This window comes from Amblyomma americanum, chromosome 10, assembly GCF_052857255.1.
Source record: "Amblyomma americanum isolate KBUSLIRL-KWMA chromosome 10, ASM5285725v1, whole genome shotgun sequence".
NCBI lineage: Eukaryota > Metazoa > Arthropoda > Arachnida > Ixodida > Ixodidae > Amblyomma > Amblyomma americanum.
In genome coordinates this window covers 57862476-57889005 of record NC_135506.1, presented here as the reverse complement: position 1 = coordinate 57889005, position 26530 = coordinate 57862476, and the positions used below count along the sequence as shown (strand labels likewise).

The following is a 26530-nucleotide window of genomic DNA, read 5'->3' as shown; positions in this document are numbered from 1 at the left end:
CTCAACTCCCAACTTATGCCATATGGCAAGTGCTTTAAAAAAATACTCTCGTTAGTTAAATGTTTACAACAAGTATAGCTGTATCAGCATAGTATCACTATGGCTTTCACGTAATGAGCTGTCTTATCATAGTAATTATTAGTGTAATAAATTTCCACATGGCTCACTTTGTGTCTCTCCTTCTCTATTTCATATCTACGAAAGCACCAGTCGTGAAACAGGAACCGACTCAACTGTCACCTGACCAGCTTGCGGCTGCCAGTATCGAGCGTGCACCAGTTATGCAACAGCAAGACGTGGGACAGTTGCCATACCAGCCTGCTTCTGAGGAGATTGGAAGTACGTTCACAGAAACATTCTTACTTTTTTTTAAAGTCTTAAGTTTCCACATGGCTCACTTTGTTTTTCTCCTTCTCCTCTTTTCCTTATCTACGAAAGTACCAGTTGTGAAACAGGAACCGACTGAACTGTCACCTGACCAGCTTGCTACTGCCAGTATCGAGCGTGCACCAGTTAAGCAACAGCAAGACGTGGGACAGTCACCATACCAGCCTGCTTCTGTGGAGGTTGGAAGTACGTTCACAGAAACATTCTTACTTTTGTTAAATAGTCTTGTTCCAAAATGTAAATTTTCTTTAGATTGGCCTTTTGAGCCAGACACTAATATGTTGGCATAGCTGTTGTATAAGATGGCCTTGTGTGTTCCTGTTCTAATAGCCATAGCTTCTAATGAGCTGTGACACATGGAATCCCTCATGTAATTGAAAATACCTGTAGCATTCAACACCTTTAGTCAACTCAACCTCTCTGGTTTTCACAATCCAGGTACAGCCACCACACATTACGAGCATAGTGCACCACCTGAACAAAATTCAGAGAGTGGAACCTGCACCACACGCTGCTGTGCAGCAACTGATTATGTTTGTGGGAGTGTGATGCGGCACATGTGCAGCTACTGTGGCAAGGGCTTCATAACAAGATCTGAATTGTTTGTTCACTTCCGCTCTCACCCTGCTGAACGTCCATACCTGTGTTGCTTCTGCAGTAACAGGTTTATACAAAAAGCCCACTTATTGGAACATCTCTGTACTGATATGCTTGGGTATTGGGACCGAGGTCTTCACCGCATGATGATGAACTCTGCAGATGACGGAGGGAAGCCTTCAGGAGGGTTGATAAACTTGAAGGTGTATTTACATATTTACAACAGAAGCAGGGAGACCAAAAGTCAGAGATGAAGTGCTGTGAAACCAGCCAAATTGCGGCTTAAATGCAGTGGATATTCCCTAGGCACCTAGCTAGGGAAACCGGTGGCTGATCAAGCGTCCAATGGGCAGACACACTCTTCATAGTCTCCGCCCTAACCCCGTGACCACTCCGCCCTCACAAACACGTGCATAGGCGATAAGGAATCCTGGCGCCTTGAGGTCCTGGAATGCGGTTTCCGACGGGTTGACCAGGTGCATAAGGTCGTTGGCTTTGTAGGCGGTGATCCCCTCCGTGGAAAGATGCGTCCTGACGGTCCCGTTGAATTCCAGAGGGTAAGATGAATCAGCCGTGTCCGCCCCCACTTTGTCTGGCCGCGCAGGTGCAAGCGAGCGGGGAAGGTCCGGCACCTTTGTTCGGGTCTTTCTGCCGGTCCACGTGAGGGCGCAGTTCGGGAGAAACGCCGCATTCCATACTCCGGACGAAGGGATTAGAGGCCTTTCGTCTCAGCTCGCCGTCGCCAGGAGCCGTTCCTAATCCTCTTCTCAGGACGACAGCACCTTTGGTCAAACATAGTTCGATGGCGCCTGCCGGGCTCGTCTGTTCCCGCTGTTGGGGCCTCCGATCACAACAGTACCCTCACTGGTGACCGTCCATAGCAGCATTGATACAATGCACGAAACTGGGCGGCTGCTGTCTTCCAGCCTCCCCTGTGCTACAGTAACGAGAACGGCCTGCTAAACTCGTCACTGGTGCTGGCACAACAGTAGTGCCTTTTGTAGCCTTTTCCCCATACCTCCAGAGCCTCACTTGTGGTAATCTTTTTTTGTGCGCACAGTGCCCCATGGTCTCTGTCTGCTGCTTGCCCACAAAGGGAGGTACATCAAACTGTGTCAAAGTCGAGAGCATGTCATCATCACTCAAATGTGAAATATGGGCAGTGTTAAAGATTTCACTTCTAACCTTTTGTTTAATACATAAATACTTCCCAGTCTGCAGTCTGAGTGTGCAAAAAAGTGTGACTGTGCATGGGGCTTTTTGATCATTTGGTAGACCACAGTGCGAGTTGTGTTTTTACTCATGCTGATGGTGGTCTTCTCCCGCACATTCTGTGGTTGGGTTTCAGTGTTTTTCCTCTCTGTCGGTGTGTTGAATGGCCTTAAATATGTGTGTTCTTTTTGAGGTCAACCTAACAGATGTGTCATATGCACGCTTGCGCAGCTGTTTAAGTGTACCTCCTTAATTCCTTATATTGTACCGTATTTACACGATTGTAAGCCGACCCCCTCAAATCGCACGTCCGAAAAAACACCGGTGGAGCGCTTCAAAAACGAAAATTTATTGCATAGATGGGGTATTCATCCTCTCTTGAGTCATCTTCAGTGGTACTGCTGTCGTCGTCGTCGCCGCTGCGATCCCACAGCACATCGTTCTCCATGGAAAGCCCGCACTTCCTAAATGACCGCACCATGACATCGCGTGGAGCGGCCGCCCAAGCAAAAATCACCAACCCGCACACAGCCGCCAGGGAGGCTCTCTTCATGCGCCCCGTAGGCGTAAGTTCCCGCCCTTCTGCCGCCAGCCACTCGTTGTACTCACGCCGGAGCCAGTCCTTGAATGGCTTGTTAATGCCAACGTCTAGCGGCTGCAGCTGCCCCGTCAAACCGCGGGGATCACCAGCATATCTGTACTGGTATCTTCTTTTCGGAGCTGTGCCTTCACTTTTGCGGTAAGGTGGCCGCGAAATGAGTCCCGCACAAGGAGGTTCGGATTGCGATTTTTGAGGGATGCCCCTGGCCTCAAAAGCCACACCCAATGGTACCAATCAATAACTAAGTCGTCCGTCATAAAGCCTTTTTCGTTCACTCGCACAATCACACCTTTCGGGAACATTTCCTTTGGCATAGTTTTTCTTTTGAAGACGATGTACGGTCGGAGCTTTGTGCCATCTGCCAAGCATGATAGCATAACAGTGATCCGAAGTTTCTCATTTCCTGTCGTGAGAAGCTTAACCTCGCGAGCTCCCCTCACGCTCACTGTTGTGTTGCTCGTCATGTCGAAGTAGACGGGAGTCTGGTCCGCATTGCCGATTTGGCCGAGCAGGTATCGCCGCGAGTCGCGGAGCTTGAGGTAGTGCCTATGGAAGGCAAGAACTTTCTCCTCGTAAGCAGCAGGCAGCTTCTGGCATACACTAGTACGCAGACGAAGAGAGAAGCCAGCCCTCTTCATAAATTTCGAAGCCCAAGCCCTGCTGGCTTTGAAGTCTGTTCAGAGTATTCCAGCTTCCGCAGCAAAGACCCGGGCTTGTTGCGTGATCATTTCACATGTCACTGGAAGGGACCGATCACGTATTTCGGTGACATACGCTGCAAACTTGACCTCCTGCTCCAGAAAGCGTCCAGACTTCGGCCCGCGGAAACCTCTTCGCTTGGAGTCGCAATCGAAAACTTTGTCTCGCTGCTTCTGCCACTCCCGCACCAACCGTTCAGAAACGTCGAACTTGCGGCCCGCCGCGCAGTTGTTGGTTTCTTCGGCGTAAATGATGGCGTCCCTCTTGAACGCTGCAGTGAATGAGCGCCGAATGCTTTTCGAACCTGGAGAGCTCATGGCGAAGCACGCGGCCGGCAGTCGAGTCAAAAGCACCAACTCCAAGCACCACCAAACAAAGCGTGATCGGTGTCGGGGCGTCGGCTCTTGCAGCGAACATCGGCGTTCCCCAGAAGCGCTGCTGTTACGTATTGCGCAACCAACTGAAATAGCGGCTCTTCCATCAGCTAGCGACACTCCCAGGCGCTGGCGCAGACTCCGCAATTGGAACAGCGGGACAGCGGCCCTTCCCGCGAGTGAAATGAAATGAAACTGGTTTTGGGGGAAAGGAAGTGGCGCAGTATTTGTCTCAAATATCGGCGGAAACCCAGTTGTAAGGGATGAGATAAAGGAGGGAGTGAAAGAAGAAAGGAAGAAGGAGGTGCCGTAGTGAAGGGCTCCGAAAATAATTTCGACCACCTGGGGATCTTTAACCTGCTGTACTGACATCGCACAGCACACGGGCGCCTTTGCATTTCGCTTCCATCAAAAGCTGCCGCCGCGGTCGGTTTCTAACCCGAGTATCCTGTTCAGTAGCACTGAACCATCGCGGTGGGTAACGGTGTGCGCAGTAAAAATAAAAAATGAAAAATCCTGGCCAAAAAGCCCGCGGAATACCTGAATGCTAAGCTTGGAGCCGTAGAGCAAACAAAAACTTCTAACATCGCATTAGCGTCCCTGATAGATTGTTTTTCTTGCTTTTATTGGCAGTTCAAGGTTTCGTTTCGATTGTAAGTCGACCCCCCCACTTCGGATTTTTAAATTTAAAAAAGGTCGACTTACAATCGTGTAAATACGGTAGCTGTGGCGTCACATGAGTTGGAATATGTGGAGTCCTCACTTGCTAATGTATTGCTAATGTGATCATTCAAGATGAGACGCAGTGTACGACGTACTGCTAAGGTATGGAAAGACGTAAGTCAGCCAGATGGGCTGCTGCCTGAAGGAATTTTTGTGCAAATATGCAATTGCCACAAAATCTGGCAATAGCAGTTTTTTGTTGATCATATAATAGATGTGGCTATCTATTACTTCTTCATAAGACAGGTGTGTTCAGAATGAAAAGAGAGAATATTTAAATACAGGTCTAGAACGAAGCGCTGGTGCTGAAAAGGAGCCCTCAGGCCTATGGTGTTGGCTGGCTCTCATGATGACATGGTTAACTTGCTTGCACTTGGTAGCATGACATCACAGGAGGCTGGCTCGTGCTAGGGGATTAACCATGAATTAACTGTGATATCATGTCATTCAGGTCGACACCATTGAATTATACTTTTTTAGTTAGAAGGCGCTTTTTCGACATAGCATTGCGAGCAGTGTAGTACATCAGAGTGCATCTGGGACGTGCTAACTATCAGTGTGGTCAACTAATACTGAGTAGTTAACTTATATCTTTTACTAAGCTCCTTAATTATTGAAAGGAGTATAGCCCACCGTAAGTGATATCCATATCAGTTTTTAGAATTTCGAAATCACGGTTACTCTCGGCCCTGTGGCCCAACAAACTTTGGCTACATTGCACCAAAATACACGCACTTTTGAGAAACTTGCAGGAAAAGCAACACCTCCAGTGGATGCAACCCATCGAAGCAGACAAAATTTGTTGGGCTACAGCGCCGAGGGTAACTACAATTTCGAAATTCTAAAACTGACTTGGATATCAATTATTGTGGGCTACACGCCTTTCAATAATTAAGGAGTCCAACAGTAATAGTTAAAAAGTGAACTATTCCATATCAGTTAACCAGTCTGCTAGATAGCACCTCTTCGTTGTATTCTGATGTTTATTCATTGCTGACAGCGCTATGCCTAACAAAGCGCTGTTTTAGCCCAGAAATCTTATTTTTAAAAATTGTATTAAGTTTTAGGTGAAACACCCTGTATACTGACAATTAAGAGAATCATCAGGGTCCTGCACAAGAATTGCCTCCATGACTATTTGTAGTGTATCTCAAGTCCCAGCTTATGTCATGGCAAGTAATGGAATTAAAAAAAATACTCTGGTTAGTTTAAATATTTACAAGAAGTATAGCTGTATCAGCACAGCATCACTATGGCTTTCACATAATGAGCTGTCTTAGCATAGTAATTAGCACTGTATTAAGTTTCCTCATGGCTCACTTTGTGTCTCTTCTTTCTTGCATTCTCCATTTTTTTATGTATTGTAGCACCCGTTGTGAAACAGGAACAGACTGAAGTGTTGCCTGACCAGCTAGCTTCTGCGGATATTGAGGACGCCCTGGTTATGCAACAGCAGGACATGGGACCATCGCCATACCAGCCTGCATCTACAAAGATTGGAAGTATGTTCGCAGAAAAATTGACTTTTTTTTAATAGTCTTTACCACAGCAGACTTAGATGGTTCCTTTAATAAAGTTGATCATGGTGAAAGCTTGTAAGTCACACCTGCTCTGGCCATTAACTTGGTTTAAACTTCAGGCCATTTTTGTAAATCGGTTATTTTCAGGTTAAAATGTAGGCCTTAACTGTATGCACACTACGATGTGGAAAGTCTCGTTTCAAAACTGAATTTTCTTTGGATTGGCCTTATGAGCCAGACACAAATATGCTGGCATGACTGTTGTATCAAATCGCCTTGTGTGTTCTCGTTCTAATAGCAGTCCTTGCTAATGAGCTGTAACACATGGGATCCCACATATAATTGAAAATACTCTCGTTTTCACAATGCAGGCACGGCCACTACACATCAAGAGCATAGTGCACTGCCTGGACAAAGTTCACAGAATGGATGCACCACATCCCACCATGCGACAAGTCATCACGCCTGTCGGGGTGAGATGCGGCATAAGTGCAACTACTGTGGCAAGGGCTTCATAACAAAATCTGAATTGTTGGTTCACTTCCGCTCTCACCCTGCTGAACGTCCACACCAGTGTTGCTACTGCAGTAACAGGTTTAGACAAAAAATCCACTTAGTGGAACATCTCCGCACCCACACTGGTGACCGCCCATACAAGTGCCAGTTCTGCGGCAGCAGATTCGCACTGAAGGACACCCTGGAAAAGCACCTCCGCACCCACACGGGCAGCCGTCCGTACCAGTGTGACATTTGCAACAGAAATTTTACAACCAGTAGCGACCTGGTTCGACACCGCCGCACCCACACAGGTGAGAAGCCATACTGCTGTCACCTGTGCCCCATGGCATTCAAACAAAGTGTAACCTTGAAAAGACATTTGCAAACACACAAAGGTGTAAAACCATATCAGTGTAATATCTGCGAACAGGCGTTCCGAAAGAGCAGCGAATTGATAGCCCACAAAAATGAAATGCATACATTTTAATGATGCTCTGGTGCCTTATGCTGGCATTAGTTAGGCCGTTTCTTGTCACTATTATGCCAGTGCTTCCATTTACTAGTTTGTTCCCACATCAACAAGCTTGTTTTTTCCCCAAAGAAACATACCTGGGTGTGTACCCACGAAGCACACAAACTCGTAGCTCCTCTTTGAGTGCTTTCCCTCCACAAAGAAAGCGACCTTACTAAGCTCTGCACGCATCACTCAGATGTAAATTATGGCACACACAGCATCGCTTACTGTGGGAGCAAGACTTTCAGCAGCAATACCTGTGCAACTATGGTGCATGTGCAAATGCTTCTGCCAGCAAGACCAAGGAACCAAAGGAGGCCAGACCATTCTTCAAACTGTCACATTCTAAATGCATGTGTTTCGACAGTGTCTTACAATTTCATGTATTTATGTCACTACAGCTGTCTGTGCACATGCCAAAACTAGGAAACTCCGCTTGTGTGCGGTGCTTTCCACGGTAGTGCCCGAGCTTGTTTTGTGATGAAAATGGCTTGTTTTTGTAGGCTGTAGTAGTCTCTAGTTTATATCTAAAAATATAAAAACTGCACCATGCCACTCTTTTTCTTTGTCAAATCTCTTATGTCTCTCTCTTGGATGTAAACGGCATATCTCTGAAGTACTGCCAATTGTGTCCTAAGTATGTCTACCTTTTCCAAAAACAGCATAGCTTAGGTGATATGGTTGCATAATATTCTCGAAGTACGTAGCATTCTTATTCTGCCATTTAACCTTATGTTTACCGTATTAATCTCATGTGGAACAATTTTTCAGCATTACTGAACAGGATTTGGCATATTTGCTTTCAGTGCTAGTCTATGATGACAGAACTTGCCCTGTCAAACCATTGGGATCTTGCCAGTGATATGAAGATTCCTGTAATTATTTGGTGATATGATTGCAGAAAAGATAATGTAATGCAGTGAGATTTTGCAGAGTGTGTTTTGAGTTTCCATTATGTCAAGTTTTTGCAAGACCAGTCAAATTCATGGGTGTACCTTATGAGCTTTGCTCCTGGGAATTGTTCTGTTCATTCTGGTTGTTCTTAGCACTCATTTCAATGTTTTATTGTCTCCAATAAAACTGGCGAGGTTTGCCTGTTTTTAGAAAGAATGTTTTGTGAGGAATAGGGGAACAGATCTGAAGCATTTTGATTCACAATGTTTTTTGAACACTGCAACGGTGTGGGCTGTGCATTTTATTTTTAGTTAATTTTTGCCAGCCCATTCTATGTCTTTTGAACAGTCACTGAGGCCTGGCTCAGTGATGCATCACAACAGCAGTCAACTAGCCTTGTGGGCTATGCGATGGTTAGGCCACCTTGCAAAATCATGGCCTCTGAGAAATCTGGGATGCATGCCCATAGATTTTCTTTCTAAATGATTAGCATTGCTGTCACTAAATGCCTGGATGGAGTTGTTGTACTAATACACCTTTTTCATACGACACAGAGGCATGCGCGAATTTCTGCCAGTCCGCGTGATCATCACGAGATTACTTGAAGAAGCAGGGGTGTAACATGGGTGCTTTCCGTCCTCAATGAATGGGTGCAATGCCGGGCGGAACTCGGCACTACGTGACTACTTGTACCAATGAATATTTGCCTGGTTGAGCACACCTGTGCAGCCACTCCAGGTGCGGCTTTACAAAGAGAGTCTACGTTGCAACCATGGTACACATGCAGATTGCTGAACATCTGTACCAGTGCCACTTGGGTGGTGGCAGTTTTGTGCGTAGTTACTCAACAGCCACAAAGGCGAGAAGGTTATTGAATGCCAGCTGTGCCTGGACTTTGCAAAGCTGCTGAAATGCTGCCCATGCTCCTTGGCTTGAGCGCTTATGTTAGTCTTTTTCACAAGATTTGGCGCCCTCTGGGGAGCGGCAAAAATTCATCTCCTACTGTTTGAAAGCAAACGCTCTTGGGAGACACAGGTGCGATCTGGTTCCGGGAGGAGCCCTCTGCGGCTGCGAAGCGGCAGGTGTGTGGGTGAAAGCTGCCATTTTCTGTCACATGTGCCTGTCACTAGCATCAATTGCACTTGCGCAGTAGGAGCTAGCAGTGTTTTATTTCTTTTTTCAACTAGTGGCGAGGAGCTGTGCATGGTGCACAATGGCCATGTGAAAAAGTGATTGCCACCCCCTCTGGGAGGGCACCCACAAATCCCTGCCGAGAACCAGGGTCGATCCTTTAGCTGTTTATAAGTAGCGATTAATTAAAGAAACAGTCCTTCTGCAGCTTCATAGGGTTTCCTCGCTGCTTAGCGCTTGCTCCAGAGTCCCTTTAGCCGCAGCGGAAGGGCCAGGCAGCGGCGAACTTGCAGCATCTGGCTGCAGGCTTGCTTGGAGCAGCAAGAAAAGGAAACCGTGGCTGCTGATGTGAAACACGCTCGTATTCTCCATGCCCGCAGTTTTCCAACTGCACCAAGACTGTTGTTGCGCTGTTTGAAAAAAAAAAACATCTTTTTGTGTACTCGCACGTGTACGCAAACAGCGTGTCACAACATTCTGATCATCAGCCTCACTACGCCCATTGCAGGGCATACGCCATTCCCATGTCTCTCAAGTTAAACCTGTCTTTTGCCAGCTGCGGCTCCCGTGTCCCCACAAACTTCTTAATCTCATCCGCCTAACTAACTTTCTGCCACTCTCTGTTACGCTTGCAGTCTCTTGGAATTCCACTGCGTTACCCTTAAGGACCAGCAGTTATTTGTCATGTAGATTTCAACGCTGTTTTTTCGAAAAATTGCTCCGATGCCGTTGACGACAGGGAAATATTTACAAGCATGTTACCGTCTGCGCGTTTTTCGCTGAAAGCTGTCTGCACGTGCACAACTTTTCTGCACACCCTTGACATCTGGTTCCTTCCACAACAGCGGCACCATGGCTACACCGGAATCAATCGCCGAGAGCGGAGCAGAATAGGGAGTGGACATATGAGGCCCTAGCGGAGGTTTTTCAAAGGGAGCTAGAGAAGACATACACCAAAAAGCTGGTGGGACAGGGAAGTGAAGGCAGCCACAGCACAATGACAAGAGGCATCCAGGGAACACAGATTAGCAAAGAAAATGGCGGCCACACTGGGCAAAGTGGATTCAAAATGGAATGAATACCTTGAGAGCAAAAGGGTGCAGCGGCATTAATTCGAGCCAAAATAGGAAAGGCAGGAGTCCAGTGGATGGTGAAGGTAAATAATAGGGATAGAAATGCTGCAAAGAGGTTTTGGGAGCACATAAGGCTGCAAGAGAAGAGGACAGAGGGCGTCGAACACACACTGACCACAGAGGAGGGGAAAAGAGTAGAAGGAGAGGAAGCAAAAGAATTCATCAGATAATCGAAGCAGCATTTGCGTAGCCTGAGGCGTTTTAAACGGACTAGGGCAGAACAAGGACGGCAATGGGGCAGGGGAGGAATAGCTTAGGGAGACGACAGTGGGGGAATGGGACCCGAATAGAAGGCAAGGTTTCCATCGGAACAGCGAGAGGACCAGACGGCATGCCTATGAGATTAAGTACCGTACTAATCCAAAAAAGCAAATTGAAATTACGACCGACCATTGAAAAAGTAGTAAATTGTAGACGTGATCCACAGGATGTGGACATGCCTTAGCCACAACGAACCTGACAGGAATATAGAGTCCTGAGAGGCTTTAATTGGTCAGCCAGAAAGAAGAAGAACAAAAAAGGTCATCTGTCTGGCCCTGGGCACCGCTGAATCCCAGCCTGCTGAAAGGGGAGCACGATGACGGCGCTCAAGACTGAAGTCTTCATCGCCCTCTCATTCCTTGACGGGTGCAATTAAAGTTATTTCATCATCATCAGGGAGAGGAGACGTTCCAAAAGACTGGAAAGTGAGCAGGACGAGACTAAAATACAAAGGCAAACGAAACAAGGACAACATTAAATCCTAACGAGTAATTATGGTCACATCAGTTATATACAGGCTAGCAATGCATGTGATGAAAATGAGAATAGAAGAATGGGCAGAGCGTGAGGAGATTTTCGGAGAGCTCCAGAATGGTTTCCGAAAGGACAGACGGTTGGAGGACAATCCATTCATCACAACGGAGTGCATAGAGATAGCTGAGACAAGTCGGAGGCCCCTGTGGATACCATTTTTAAACTTTGAGGGGGCATATGACAATGTGAATCAGGGAAAACTTCGGGGCCAATTGAAGGGACACGGTTCAGTTAGCAGTCTGTTTGACTTTCTACAACGCGTATATTCAGACAGGTGGTGGTAACATGGGAGGGAGAAACTACAAAACAAAACCACTTTAATTAAACCTGGGTTTAGACGGGGCCACCCACTATCACCCCTACTTTTCATGATATATGTGAGCCAAATGGAAAAGAGGTTGGAAGAGAGTAAGGTAGGGGCTAGATGACATATGCAGGAAGGCCAGAAGGCAAACCAATTGCTGGCCTGACTGATGTATGCGGATTACATTGTACTGCTAGTAGACAAGCGAGATAGGCTGCAGGAACTAGTTAAGATTAGAGTGACTCTAGTTAAGATCTGCGGTGAGGAGGGCAACAAGCAAGGACTCCATTTCAGTACAGAGAAGTCTGGGATAATGGTATATAATGATGAGAGGGGTGCCCCACTAGAAATACAAGACACCATGATAGACCATGTGAAGACTTTTTGGAGAAACTCCGCGTTGGAGAAACTTCGCGTTGGAGGAACTCCGCATCACAAGTATCTAGGCGTATGGCTAAATGAAGGGAAAAAATATCTGGAAGAGCACGACAAGATTCTTAGGAATAAAGGAATTCAGACATTATGACGCGCATAGAGCACTATGGAACTCTGATAGGTATGAGGTGGTTAGAGGGGTATAGAAGGGAATCATGGTGCCAGGCCTCATTTGAAAATGCAGTCCTGTGCGTGAAATCAGAAATACGATCAAGTCTGGAAGTCAAACAAAGAAGTGTAGGAAGGCTAGCCTTGGGAGCACATATGCGAACACGTACTCCGAATGAGGAAGTCCAGGGAGATACGGGCTGGGCGTCGTTGGAGAGGTAATCAGCAAACTGAAATATGATGAGATATTAACCCAAATTTAGGAAACAAGGTGGGCAAAAAAAGGTGTACAAGTATCTATGCATGAAAAGTATTAAAAAAAAATGGACCAGTAGAACCTGTAAGCTAAGAACTAAGACTTACTGGTGAGGGATAGGGTTCAGCAAAACACTAGTGTAAAAGCGGAGGTAAAGGAGACAGTAAGAATGCAGGAAAAAAAATCGGCGCTATAGATATATACAGGACACGAAAACAGGACATCAAGAAAGAGCGGTTATTTGATAACTCGTACGGCAGTTAATTACTTTTTGAGGCTAGGTCAGGGGCTTTTCGAGCAATAACGTATAGGTCCAAATTCGCAGAAGTGGATGCTCTGCCTGTAAAATGGAAAAGAAGATCATAGAGCACTTGGTTTTGAGGTGCACTGAGCACCACCACTCCGCCCAGCCCTCCTCGACTCGGGGATCCCGAGGGAAGAGCATCAATAGAGAGCGATGGGATTTGCTGGGGAAGACTGGCGAATGGATGAGAAAAGTGTGACATTGACGAAGGAGGGGTTGGAAGATTGGTGCAAGAAATTAAGAGAGGAGTGATTTTAGAGAGGAAAAAAATAGCCAAACTAGACATTTTAAAAGCGAAATAGAAGAAAATAGAAAAAAATAACAATAGGGGAAATATAGGCCAGGTGACGCAAGCTGCCGCTGGTTACAACGGGTCATGTCATTATCATCTATCCACCCATCGTTACAAGAGTCTTACCCCTCGATAAGGATGGCAGAAGCCGAGCACATTCTCCCCAACGTAGCCACAATAAGAAGAGCCCTTGACGCTTGCTGCCGACCATGCTTGCTGCCTTAATTCCCGTTCAACTGTGCGCGATGCGTGTGGAATATGGAAGTGCAACTCGCACAGCTGGTGGCGGCTGGTTGCGAACCGGAGCCCCGTAACATAAGACGGGACGGGAACGATGCGTGCGGACCACGGCGTTGCGAGCCTCTAGCACTGGCACACGGCGCTTTGTTGAAAACATATGCTGTCACTGCCAGCGCTAGCTGCTTTGTACTCAATTGCTTGCCTAAAAAATTTTACAAAATGTACCCTGTTGCTAAATGCAGTGAAATGACGAATCTTTAAAGGACCTTGAATGTGCTTGTTCTCCTTGATATAATTAGCTTACCTAATTTTTTATTAAAAAGCAGCTTTTCACCTGTGTTATTAAGTTATATTTCGTCGCACTTAACGCGGCCGATTCTCAAAAACCACTTTAATCGCCGAAGCACTTCAGCCGCTGAACTTTCAAATGCCAGTTCGTAAAACGCTTTGCCATTTCCAGTGTGATTGCTGCAGTTTGGCGCACTGCACGCAGTCATAGCTGACGACTGCGTGGCTCACTGCCACAGCAGAACCTCAAACCTGACGCCACAGGTGTGCACGGGAATTGTCTGAAACGCAGCCGACAGCGTGGGCACAGAGGCGTCGAGCTGACGAGGGTTCGCTCGGCACAGCGCCTGTGAAGTCAGCTTCCCCGCGGAAAGTTGAACACCTCGTGTCACGATCATGTGACCGCCTCTCGGCGAATGGCATTCGGAGCAGCGCGGGAAAACAGACGCGCAACTCTGCTCCCTGCGGGAGCATATACAGGAACACTACTTGCACAGGCATGCAGTGCTTTGCCAAAAACGTATGGTGCCACTGGCAGCGCTGGCTCCTTCTTCGCTGCTTTCCGGCCTCGTTGCAGCCCGACCTTTGAGGCCTCTTCCTCACTGCTCACCATCTGTCGTCCTCTGCCTTTGTCTTGATCAGCTGGCCGGTTCCACTTCGGAGCTCTCCGACGGGAGCTTCGTGCACGCCATATTCGAATATTTAGGTGCTCCCGCTCTGACGTTCACCATTCGTTCGTCATTGCCCTGCGGCGCCGCTCTTGATTACGTTTTGCCACTGAACGATGGCAAATATAATTACGAGCGCCGATTGCCCATGAACGATGAAAGCCTCCGAGTTGGCTGAGTGGTTATGGTGCTCGGCTGCTGACCCGAAAGATGCGGGTTTAATTCCGGCCGCGGCGGTCGCATTGTGATGGAGGAGAAATGCTAGAGGCCGTGTGTGTAATTTGCGATGTTAGCGCTTAAACAGCCCAAGGTGGTCGAAATTGCTCAAAGCCCTCCACTACGCCGTCCCTCATTGCCTCAGTCGCTTTGGGGCGTTTAAGCCCGAAACCCAATGATAGATACTCCATGCACTACGGAAACTGGAGGGCACGCACACAGGAGGTTGCTCTATGCACTACGATGTGGCGCCATCTAGGAAGAGCCTAGTCAAGCAGGCATTTAAGGTTTTTAATTGGCTACTTTCTCTTCAAAACATTTCATAATGCAACCTAAAGGGTAAGGCACATCCTGAGGAGAGCAGTAACTCATTTGTATGCACGTATTTACTGGCTATGGGTAGGAAAGAAAGAAGATCGAAAAAATTTCTAGACAATGATCTGAACAATTATTTCGCTAAAAAGCGTCTCCGAGTGCAATGTAAAAGTGAAAACACCAGCAATGTTAAATGGATATCCGTGCTCTTAATGCTTTCTTGAAAGTAAAGAAAGTGCATTAGTTAAGAAGCGGACACGAAGCAGTAAATGTATTTAGGCCGCTGTCTTATGCGTTCAAAAACAATGCGATAGTCCACTGCGCCACAGCAGCGACTGAAACGGTGGATCGTAATTGTGCTCTTACCCATTGTCACTTATTCTTGTGTTTTCACACATGCGCGGATGGTGCGCCGGCGAATGCCGCCACAAGTTGTGTCGTATATATAGCAAAATTCATTGTTGGTCCACGTTATAATGCACCGAACATTACTTTTTGCCAATTACCTACAGCTTAGCGTGCCTTGAAGGACGACGAAACAACGACCACTAACACTTCCAGCGTCTGCTGTTTTGGTGACGGCAGACAGAGGTGGTAGCAAAAAAGGGAAACCTGGCACTGACGTCGATTTCTAAAGGAGCCTCATAGCCAAGAAAGGGTCGATGGGTGTTCTCCTAGTATCGCTTCTAACTCTCGGAATTTTGAAGCAGTTTTAGTTACAATAACTTGTCTAGAGTCACTGAATCACTGTACTCTTTCTTTTTTTTATTCGAGATGTTTGCCATTAGGCATACTGAGAAAGGGAGAGGGGATATGGGAGAAAGTTAGAAGAAGGAGTGATAGACAAGCCTCGCCGAAAAAGTGGCATAAGTTCTCGATAAAGCGTTTATGAAGTGTTGACTTGCGATAGTCGTCTTCAACTTCCCATCTCAGGCCTACCTTCCTTAAGAAGCATTGCGTCACGTAGGCTGTAGCCGGGTAAGTCCACAACAAGTAATCACTGTACTCAATTCCACTATTGTACTGGTGAAATGGATCCAAAACATTGTTCCTGAGTAGAGCGTGCCTTTCACTTGGAAACGAACTGAAGAGCAAGCAGCAGTACAAGGGAATTAAGACTAATAACAATCAGGGCAACACTTTCCATTTCCTTCAAACGCATGAATATGAGCACTGCCGTTCAAGCTGCCACTGCTGAGGAGGCAGCGGGTAGCAAAAAAATAAACTATTGACAGACACCGTAGTCGAAACAAAGGGTAGGGGGTGGGCGTTTGGTTGATTTCCAGCCCCACCAAAATCAAAATGGATTACCAATAGGCTTTGGGGAGCTCTACTCTCTATGGTCCCAGCCTTCCTTGTCAATAATGGGTATACATAACAAAGACTTCATCAAAATGTGTGGTTGTGGGTGGTGCTGGCAAGGCAACAATTACATACAAGCATCCGCTGCACGTGTGCAAGGTGTTGCTCTAATCGGTAACTCCCAATGTTAGCACTCGGTGAATTAAATGCCTTTTCGTCTCATCTTTGTGTTTTGAATTTTGCAAGTGAAGTAACTTCCATTTGCATGTTCAGTCTGCCTTTTTGCACTGGTATCTGCAAGGCATAGGACATCTTCTGAACCAAGATAATTGGACATGGAAAAAATGTCACACTGCCCCTTCAATGTCAATGAACCTCTTCCACTGCATGACAGCAAACTGAGCGCCAGCTCCTGTGTTCATTCCGTCTTGATGCTCGAGCATTACTTCATGAAAGTGCTGTAAGGAACAAAGGTCAGCTCAGCCTCAAGATGATAGGTTGTCCTTTTGTTTGCTGGTTTTTATTATCGTCCTGATGTACGGGATAAGAAAATGTTCACTGCATCATTCCGTCCATTACCCTTGAGCCATTTAACTTCTCTATATTTCTCTCTTCAGTAAAGACGCTGTATTTTAGATGGCACAGCTCCGCTATATCATAGGCGCAGTGCATGTTTTTAGATTGGTGCATATCAAGCCCAGTGGGAAAGGTCTACAGAAACGGGACAAGGGGGGCCAGCGCCGGCCCCTTCTTGAGGTCATCTCAATAACACTACCCTTCCCACTGTATTCTTGCTGCAAGGCACTCAGAAATGCACTACTTTGTTGTCAGGTTTCATACCCAACAATTATGGACAAATTCATCTATCAACAGGAAATAGTTTATGAAGTGCAAATTTTTTACATGTTGTAAGAAATAATTAAAGCAGTCATTATATCCTTAGATATTCCCTAGGGAGGCTTTCATTTTTTTGCTTTTAATGTTTTTGCTGTTCTTAACATTCCCTGTTGGTTTTTTATGGCACTGTTTAACTACTAGATGCTAGTGATGGAGAAACTTTAAAAGAAAGATATTCCCGTGCATCGGAAGAGTTGATCGTCTGGTATATTTTCGTAACAGTACTTTACGATATTCCACAATTGCCTCTAAATTAAAAGTGATGTCCAAGGTTTGTGCACTTGTACATTGTTTCTGATTGTACCTGCATTGTGATGATTCATTCATTAGCATATTTTATGATGTTTTCTGATAGGAAATTTGCTGTATTTTATGGCTGCTTACGATCTCCCATCCATGACTTCCACCGATAATTTATTACTTGTTCTGACTGCTGCTTGTGTGCAGGTTTATAACTGGGGATCAAATTCTGGGTCCTTGTTTGGTTTCACCACAATAACCTGTTACTTCTTGGTGGAGTAAGCACCCAATGTTTTTACAAGTGCCGTCTTGTTTCCTTGTGCCATCTGCTCTCTGTACACACGCCGATTCTCCAGCTTAGTATTAAGGAAGTATAAAAACCCAAAGCGTTGTTCTGGGTCTGTTGATGTACGCTGGTGATCCGCTATACTTTTTGGGGGGCCATGGTTGCACAGTGATGGAGACCCTCGCTTTTGAGGAAGTGTTTGATTGATTGCCAGCTATCGCAGTGTGCAAACTGCAACTCGATTAGTGGCTGAGCAATATATGCAACCAAGTAATTTTCACTCAATGTTGGGAATACACATGTACACGTAGTATTGGTTGCAGTTCCTATTTTATGTTAGCAAAAGTTAGGGAAAGCTTTGAAGCATCGCGGCAAGCTGACTGCGTACGTTTTTCTTTTTGGTCGATATGCCTGTAAACTGTTCTTCCAGCTATATGTGAACCTTTGTTCTTCAGAATGTGAAAATGTGCCTGGTCATATTTGGTGTTTAGCAAAACAGCGCGCATTGCTGCACCCATGGGTAATCTGAGTTCCAAAAGGGGAAGAGTTGGGTGGCCAGTGTGAAGAGTTGAGGCCACTTATAACGAACCTGACAGTCATGTGGATGGCGTTCATTTTATCCGAAGTTCATAGTAAAGTGGACTTCCCGTATTGCATGTAATAATACTGAGTCCGACAAAAGTGGTGTTTATTCTTTTTTAAGTATGTTATGTGCATCTCTTCTAGGAGGCCCTACCGCACCGATTTCAAAGTTCTCCAGTGCGGCCATGTTCCCCTCACCAAGAGGCTTACTGCCAACAACCTGCTGTAGGGATGCGATATAGCTAATCGGAGTTAGTGTGTTTACGTGAAACAGTGGTATAGATGCTGAGCTCGTTTGCTGATTTCATTTGTAGTGGTAGAAACCTCGTACCTTGCATAAACATCTTCATCACAGCACGTCTTTGTGATGTTGGCGGTCATCGCAAGCTACATCTGGCGAACTGTGCATTGATGACATGTTGCCACATATCCTCACGCGTCTCCATCACGTGGATTTTTGGCAGCATCATCTGTAGTTCCAGTAACTGCTCCTATTTTGTAACCACTCCTGCAATTTTGTAACCACTCCTGTAACCACTCCTCTAGCTACTGCTATATTTTATTTCTCTAGTGCTTACCATTACTAAGCCGTGGAGGATTGTGCATTACCTTTTCACCATCTGTTTTCTTTGCACACTTGGGGTGTTCTACAGTGATGACCCCCTCCAATATCAGGAGCTTGCTGCTGGTAAAACGTGTCTGGTCTGAGAATTCCACTGTTCACCTGCTGGAAATGAAAAATAATGGGGGGGGGGGGGCGGCGGGGGGGGGGGGGGACATGCTGTGGAATGTAGGTCTTGCGTTCATTCATATCAAAATAACCTTTTATGCTGAAAAGCTGCAAAAGCAGGTATTAGGTGGAATTAGCTACTGCTCAGCTATATTACTAAAGACCATTTTTTTTTCTGAAAACATGCACTTACTTCAATAGCCTTGAATATCCTGAGCCTTTCAATACACTCCCCTAAATTGCCCTCCAAATTCATGTGATGCTTTCATATTGTGATTAACACACAAAACACCTATATAGTGTTGCTTGTGGCATTGAGATTATTCTAGTACTTCTGCACATCTTTTTTATTTTGCAGGCACTGGAGCGGATGTTGTCAAGTTACGAATTAAGCTGTGCTTGAGAGAAGACCTTTCAAATCACCTGCTGTGAACCTTCACAGCCCCAATGACTTCATGTCCATGGCCTGTAGAATAGTTTGCAGTGTCACGAAAAAAAGACTGCCACAAGTGACCAAATTCTGGAATGAGGAAATTGCGATAGATGGTGCTGCGATGGCAGACTCTGACAGTGAAGTTTGCTGCGCCTTTACCAGTTTCTTGGGGGGGGGGGGGTAAAAAGATCTGTGGCGGAGAGCTATCATACGTCGAAATACTCTTCATACAATGTGATGTCACATGTGAGATAGCGGTGCACTGCTTTTGTAATGCGCAGGTGCTCCTGGCGAAGTATTATCATTTATGCTGCCCCAACAGGCCTTTTATTACAGTAGTCAGTTCAGCATCTTATAATAAGGAGCTTTGTTTTTGGGTTTTATGTTTTCTACGTGTGAGCAAGGCAGGTCTGTCTTTATTTGTACAAAGTGAAAGATTAAACAACGAAGAAGCCATTTTAAACACGCAAGATCCTTTGATCAGGGTGCCATTAACCTAACTAATACCGCTTAATACTGTGACTCTGATAAGACCCACTGTCGGTAGCCATGTTCTGGCCTCGAAACATCTCCCATTCCTAACTTGTTTTCAGATTCATCTGCGTCATGAAAACGAGGGTTAAAAAAACTTTAGATCCTCAGTTGACTGAAGACACCTCTCTGTTATAAGCGCTAGATATCCAGAAATTTTGCTTGAGGTGTTTTCAGAAGAGCTTTGCGAACCGGAAAGGGAACATTGTCCACACTGCTCATGTTCGGGGAGAAATCGGACTTAGCGTAATTTGTATTATTATTATTTGTAAGAAATATGTGGGATGCAAGAATTGGGAAAATCAGGTTTTGCCAGAAAACAAATGGCTTTATTTGTAACATATCGGCAATGGTCATACACTCACTCAAGTAGATGTACTGTTCCCGACAAGCATGCAAGACGTTAACTGATGTGCTAGACCACATTAGCCTGATAAACCGCCAGCGCACAGCAGCGTTGATACAGTATGTCCTATTGAGCGGCTGCTGTCTACCAGCCTCCGCTGTGCTACAGTAATGAGAACGGCCTGCCGATCTAGTCACTGGTGCTGGCACGACAGTAGTGCCTTGTGTAGCCTTTTCCCCACACCACCAGAGCCTCACTTGTGGTAATCTCTTTTTGTGCGCACTGTGCCCCGTGGTCTAAGGGTCTGCTGTTTGCCCACAAAGGGAGGTGCATCGAGCTGTGTCAAAGTCAAGAGCATGGCAGGATCATTTAAACGTGAAATATGGGCAGTGTTAAAGATTTCACTTCCGACCTTTTGTTTGGTTCATAAATACTTCCCAGACTGCAGTCTGAGTGTGCAAAAATTGTGACTGTGCGTGGGGCTTTTTGATCATTTGGTCGACCACAGTGCGAGTTGTATTTTTATTCGTGCTAATGGTGGTCTCCTCCTGCACATTCTATGGTTTGGTTCAGTGTTTTTGCCTTCTGTCGGTGTGTTGAATGGCCTTAAATATGTGTGTTCGTTTTGAGGTCAACCTAACAAATGTGTCATACGCACGCTTGCGCAGCTGTTTATATGTACCTCCTTAATTCCTTATATTGTAGCTGTGGTGTCACATGAGCTGGAATGTGTGGAGTCATCACTTGTTCATGTATTGCTAATGTGATCATTCAAGATGAGACGCAGTGTACGACGTACTGCTAAGGTATGGAAAGACGTAAGTCAGCCAGATGGGCTGCTGCCTGAAAGAGTTTCTGTGCAAATATGCATTCATCACAAAATCTGGCAACAGCAGTTTCTCCTGGTCCAATGTAACAGTTGTGGCTATTTATCACTTCTTCATGAGACAGGTGTGTTCAGAATGAAAAGAGACAATATTTAAATACATGTCTAGAACGAAGCGCTGCTGCTGAAAAGGAGCCCTCAGGCCTATGGTGTTGGCTAGCTGGCAGCATGACATCGCAGGAGGCTGGCTCGTGCTAGGGGATTAACCATGAATTAACTGTGACATCATGTCATTCAGGTCGACACCATTGAATGATAGACTTTGTGAGTTAGAGGGCGCTTTTTCGGCATAGCATTGCGAGCAGTGTAGTACATCAGAGTGCATCTGGGACGTGCTGACTATCAGTGTGGTTAACTAATACTGAGTAGTTAACTTTTATCTTTTACTAGGCTCCTTAATTATTGAAAGGAGTGTAGCCCACCGTAAGTGATGTCCATATCTGTTTTTAGAATTTCGAAATCACGGTTACTCTTGGCCCTGTGGCCCAACAAACTTTGGCTACATTGCACCAAAATACACGCACTTTTGAGAAATTTGCAGGAAAAGCAACACCTTCAGTGGATGCAACTCATCGAAACAGACAAAATTTGTTGGGCTACAGTGCCGAGGGTAACTGCATTTTCGAAATTCTGAAAACTGACTTGGATATCAATTATTGTGGGCTACACGCCTTTCAATAATTCAGGAGTTCAACAGTAATAGTTAAAAAGTGAACTATTCCATATCAGTTAACCAACCTGCTAGATAGCACCTCTTCGTTTTATTCTGATGTTTTTTCATTGCTGACAACGCTATGCCTAACAAAGCGCTGTTTTAGCCCAGAAAGCCTATTTTAAAAAATTGTATTAAGTTTTAGGTGAAACACCCTGTATACTGACAATTAAGAGAATCATCAGGGTCCTGCACAAGAATTGCCTCCATGACTATTTGTAGTGTATCTCAAGTCCCAGCTTATGTCATGGCAAGTAATGGAATTAAAAAATATACTCTGGTTAGTTAAATTAAATATTTACAAGAAGAAGTATAGCTGTATCAGCACAGCATCACTATGGCTTTCACATAATGAGCTGTCTTAGCATAGTAATTAGCACTGCATTAAGTTTCCTCATGGCTCACTTTGTGTCTCTTCTTTCTTGCATTCTTCATTTTTTTTATGTATTGTAGCACCCGTTGTGAAACAGGAACAGACTGAAGTGTTGCCTGACCAGCTAGCTTCTGCGGATATTGAGCACGCCCTGGTTATGCAACAGCAAGACATGGGACCGTCGCCAAACCAGCCTGCATCTACAAAGATTGGAAGTATGTTCGTAGAAAAGTTGACTTTTTTTAAAATAGTTTTTACCGCAGCAGACTTAGACGGTTCCTTTAATAAAGTTGATCATGGTGAAAGCTTGTAAGTCACACCCGCTCTGGCCATTAACTTGGTTTAAATTTTAGGTCATTTTTGTAAATCAGTTATTTTCAGGTTAAAATGTAGGCCTTAACTGTATGCACACTACGATGTGGAAAGTCTTGTTTCAAAACTGAATTTTCTTTGGATTGGCCTTATGAGCCAGACACAAATAGGCTGGCATGACTGTTGTATCAGATCGCCTTGTGTGTTCTCGTTCTAATAGCCGTCCTTGCTAATGAGCTGTAACACATGGGATCCCACATATAATTGAGCTGTGTCAAAGTCAAGAGCAAGTCAACATCACTCAAATGTGAAATATGGGGAGTGTTAAAGATTTCACTTCCGACTTTTTGTTTGGTTCATAAATACTTCCCAGACTGCAGTCTGAGTGTGCAAAAATTGTGACTGTGCTTGGGGCTTTTTGATCATTTGGTAGACCACAGTGCGAGTTGTATTTTTATTCGTGTTAATGGTGGTCTCCTCCTGCACATTCTATGGTTTGGCTCAGTGTTTTTGCTTTCTGTCGGTGTGTTGAATGGCCTTAAATATGTGTGTTCGTTTTGAGGTCAACCTAACAAATGTGTCATACGCACGCTTGCACAGCTGTTTATATGTACCTCCTTAATTCCTTATATTGTAGCTGTGGTGTCACATGAGTTCGTATGTGTGGAGTCATCACTTGCTCAGGTATTGCTAATGTGATCATTCAAGATGAGACGCAGTGTACGACGTACTGCTAAGATATGGAAAGACGCAAGTGAGCCAGATGGGCTGCTGCCTGAAGGAGTTTCTGTGCAAATATGCATTCATCACAAAATCTGGCAACAGCAGTTTCTCCTGGTCCAATGTAACAGTTGTGCCTATTGATCACTTCTTCATGAGACAGGTGTGTTCAGAATGAAAAGAGACAATATTTAAATACAGGTCTAGAACGAAGCGCTGCTGCTGAAAAGGAGCCCTCAGGCCTATGGTGTTGGCTGGCTCTCATGATGACATGGTTAACTTGCTTGCGAATGGTAGCATGACATCACAGGAGGCTGGCAGGTGCTACGGGACTAACCATGAATTAACTGTGACATGTCAATCAAGTCGACACCATTGAATGAAGGACCTCCTTTGGTGAATATTAGTAGCCTCCTCATTCTTGATTTGTGTGCGACTGAAGCACTTTAGTGAAATACGACATGTACCACATATAACAAGTCTTTCAACTAAGAATTTTATGTAATTTTTAAAAATAGGCTTTCTGAGTTAGTAGGGCGCTTCTTTCGGCATAGCATTGTGAGTGGTGTAGTACATCAGAATGCAGGTAGGACATGCTAACTAGCAGTCTGGTTAACTAATACTGTATAGTTAACTTTTTATCTATTACTAGGCTTCTTAATTATTGAAAGGAGTGTAGCCCTCCGTAAGTGATGTCCATATCAGTTTTTAGAATTTCGAAATCACGGTTACTCACGGCGCTGTGGCCCAACAAACTTTGGCTACATTGCACCAAAATACATGCACTTTTGAGAAACTTGCAGGAAAAGCAACACCTCCAGTGGATGCAGCTCGTCGTAATAGTCAAAATTTGTTGGGCCACAGCGCCGAGGGTAATTGCATTTTCGAAATTCTAAAAACTGACATGGATATCATTTATTGTGGGCTACATGCCTTTCAATAATTAAGGAGTCCAACAGTAATAGTTAAAAACTGAACTATTCCATATTAGCTTGGTTGTGTTTTGATGTTTTTTTCGTTGCTGAAAGTGCTATGCCTAACAAAGTGCTGTTTTAGCCCAGAAAGCCTATTTTTAAAAATTCTATAAACGTAAAGTATTAGGCGAAACACAATGTATATTGACGAGTAAGAGTCTCATCAGGGTCCTGCGCGAGAATAGCCTCCGTGACTATTTGTAGTATATCTTATGTCCAAACTTATGCCACAGGACAAGTAATGAAGTTTTCAAAAAAAATACTCTGGTTAGTTAAATATATACAAGAAGAAGTATAGCAGCATCAGCACAGCGTCACTATGGCTTTCACATAATGAGCTGTCTTAACATTGTAATTAGCATCGTATTAAGTTTTTACATGGCTCACTTTGTGTCTCTTCTTTCTTGCATTCTCCATTTTTTTATGTATTGTAGCACCCGTTGTGAAACAGGAACAGACTGAAGTGTTGCCTGACCAGCTGGCTTCTGCGGATATCGAGCACGCCCTGGTTATGCAACAGCAAGACGTGGGACAATCGCCATATCAGCCTGCATCTACGGAGATTGGGAGTATGTTTGCAGAAACATTGACTTTTTTTTTTAATAGTCTTTACCACAGCAGACTTAGATGGTTCCTTTCATAAAGTTGATTATGGTGAAAGCTTGTAAGTCACACCTGCTCTGGACATTAACTTGGTTTCAATTTCAGGTCATTTTTGTAAATCAGTTATTTTCAGGTTGAATTGTTGGCCTTAACTGTATGCACACTACGATGTGGAAAGTCTTGTTTCAAAACTGCATTTTCTTTAGGTTGGCCTTACGAGCCAGACACAAATATGCTGGCATGGCTGTTGTATAAAATCCAATTGCCTTGTGTGTTCTCGTTCTAATAGCCGTCCTTGCTAATGAGCTGTAACACATGGGATCCCACATATAATTGAAAATACTGTGATTTTCACAATGCAGGCACAGCCACTACACATCAGGAGCATAGTGCACTGCCTGGACAAAATTGCCACCATGCGACAACTTATCATGTCTGTGGAGGTGAGATGCGGCATAAGTGCAACTACTGCGGCAAGGGCTTCATAAGAAGATCTGAATTGTTGGTTCACTTCCGCTCTCACCCTAATCAACGTCCATACCAGTGTTGCTTCTGCAGTAACAGGTTTACACAAAAAGCCCAGTTATTGGAACATCGCTGTAGCCACACTGGTGGCCGTCCATACAAGTGCCACTTCTGTGGGAGGAGCTTTGCACTGAAGGGCACCCTGGAAAAGCACTTCCGCACCCACAAGGGCAGCCGTCCGTATCCGTACCAGTGTGACATTTGCAACAGAAATTTCACATGCCATAGCACCATGATTGTACACCGCCGCACCCACACTGGTGAGAAGCCGTTCCGCTGTCAGCTGTGCCCCATGGCTTTTAGACAAAGTTCAAACCTGAAGAGGCATTTGCAAACACACAAAGGTGCAAAACCATAGTGTAATATCTGCGAAGAGGCGTTCCGAGAGAGCAGCGAATTGATAGCCCACAAAAATGAAATGCATAGATTTTAATGACGCTCTGGTGCCTTATGCTGGCATTAGTTAGGCCATTTCTTGTCACTATTATGCCAGTGCTTGCATTCACTAGTTTGTTCCCACATCAACAAGCTTGTTTTTCCCCCAAAGAAACATACCTGGGTGTATACCCACGAAGTACACAAACTCGTAGCTCCTCTTTGAGTGCTTTCCCTCCACAAAGAAAGCAACCTTACTAAGCTCTGCACGCATCACTCAGATGTAAATTATGGCACACACAGCATCGTTTTCTGTGGGGAACAACGCTTTCAGCAGCAATACCTGCGTAACTATGGTGCATGTGCAAGTGCTTCTGCGAGCAAGACCATTCAAGGAACCAAAGGAGCCCTGACCATTCTTCAAACTGTCGCATTCTAAATGCATGTGTTTCTACAGTGTTTTAAAATTTCATATATTAATGTCACTGCAGCTGTCTGTGTACATGCCAAAACTAGGAAACTCCGCTTGTGTGCTGTGCTTCTCATGTTGGTGCCCGAGCATTGTTTCATGATGAATATGGCTTGTTTTTTGTAGGCTGTAGTAGTTTCTAGTGTATATCTAAAAATATAAAAACCACGATGCCACTATTTTTGTTTGTTTGTCAGCTCTCTAAGTGTCTCTCTCTTGGATGTAAATGGCATATCTCTGTGAACTAGTGCCAATTGTGTCTCAAATATGTCTGGTATCTTTTCCAAGAACAACGTAGCTTAGATGATATGGTTGCATAATTTTCTCAAAGTAGCATTCTTATTCTGCCTTTTAACCTTATGTTTAGCATATTAATCTCATTTGGAACAATTTTTTAGCATTACTGAACAGGATTTGGCATATTTGCTTTCAGTGCTAGTCCACGATTACAGAACTTGCCCTGTCAAACCATTAGGATTTTGCCAGTGATATGAAGATTCCTGTAATTATTTGGTGATATGATTGCAGAAAAGATAATGTAATATAGTGAGAAGTTGCGGAGTGCGTTTTGAGTTTCCATTATGTCAAGTTTTTGCAAGACCAGGAAATTCATGGATGTACCTTATGACCTTTGCTCCTGGCAATTGTTCTTTTCATTCTGGTTCTTCTTAGCACTCATTTCAATGTTTTATTGTCTCCAATAAAACTGGCGAGGTTTGCCTGTTTTTAG

The 26530-nt window shown here is 44.9% G+C and overlaps 1 protein-coding gene across 2 annotated transcripts; it reads left to right on the top strand.

Annotated features, from left to right (window-relative positions):
• LOC144106380 (uncharacterized) lies at positions 1-26530 on the top strand. Of its 2 annotated transcripts, XM_077639158.1 has the most exons (7): positions 1-339; positions 439-573; positions 5961-6095; positions 6485-6922; positions 21903-22037; positions 24263-24397; positions 24794-26530. In XM_077639158.1, exons 1-7 carry the CDS (start codon positions 114-116, stop codon positions 25312-25314), a joined length of 1725 nt encoding a protein of 574 aa, XP_077495284.1. In that variant the 5' UTR covers positions 1-113; the 3' UTR covers positions 25315-26530. The 2 variants fall into 2 exon arrangements, with proteins under 2 accessions (XP_077495284.1, XP_077495285.1); XM_077639159.1 differs by lacking the exon at positions 24263-24397 and having other exon boundaries at positions 24794-25457.

Bases quoted from the DNA above. Each gene is read 5' to 3' on its own strand.
- LOC144106380 (XM_077639158.1), top strand. From the start codon at position 114: ATGAGCTGTCTTATCATAGTAATTATTAGTGTAATAAATTTCCACATG. The intron at 340-438 runs GTACGTTCACAG...TATCTACGAAAG, and splicing joins TGCTTCTGAGGAGATTGGAA to TACCAGTTGTGAAACAGGAA. The intron at 574-5,960 runs GTACGTTCACAG...TATGTATTGTAG, and splicing joins TGCTTCTGTGGAGGTTGGAA to CACCCGTTGTGAAACAGGAA.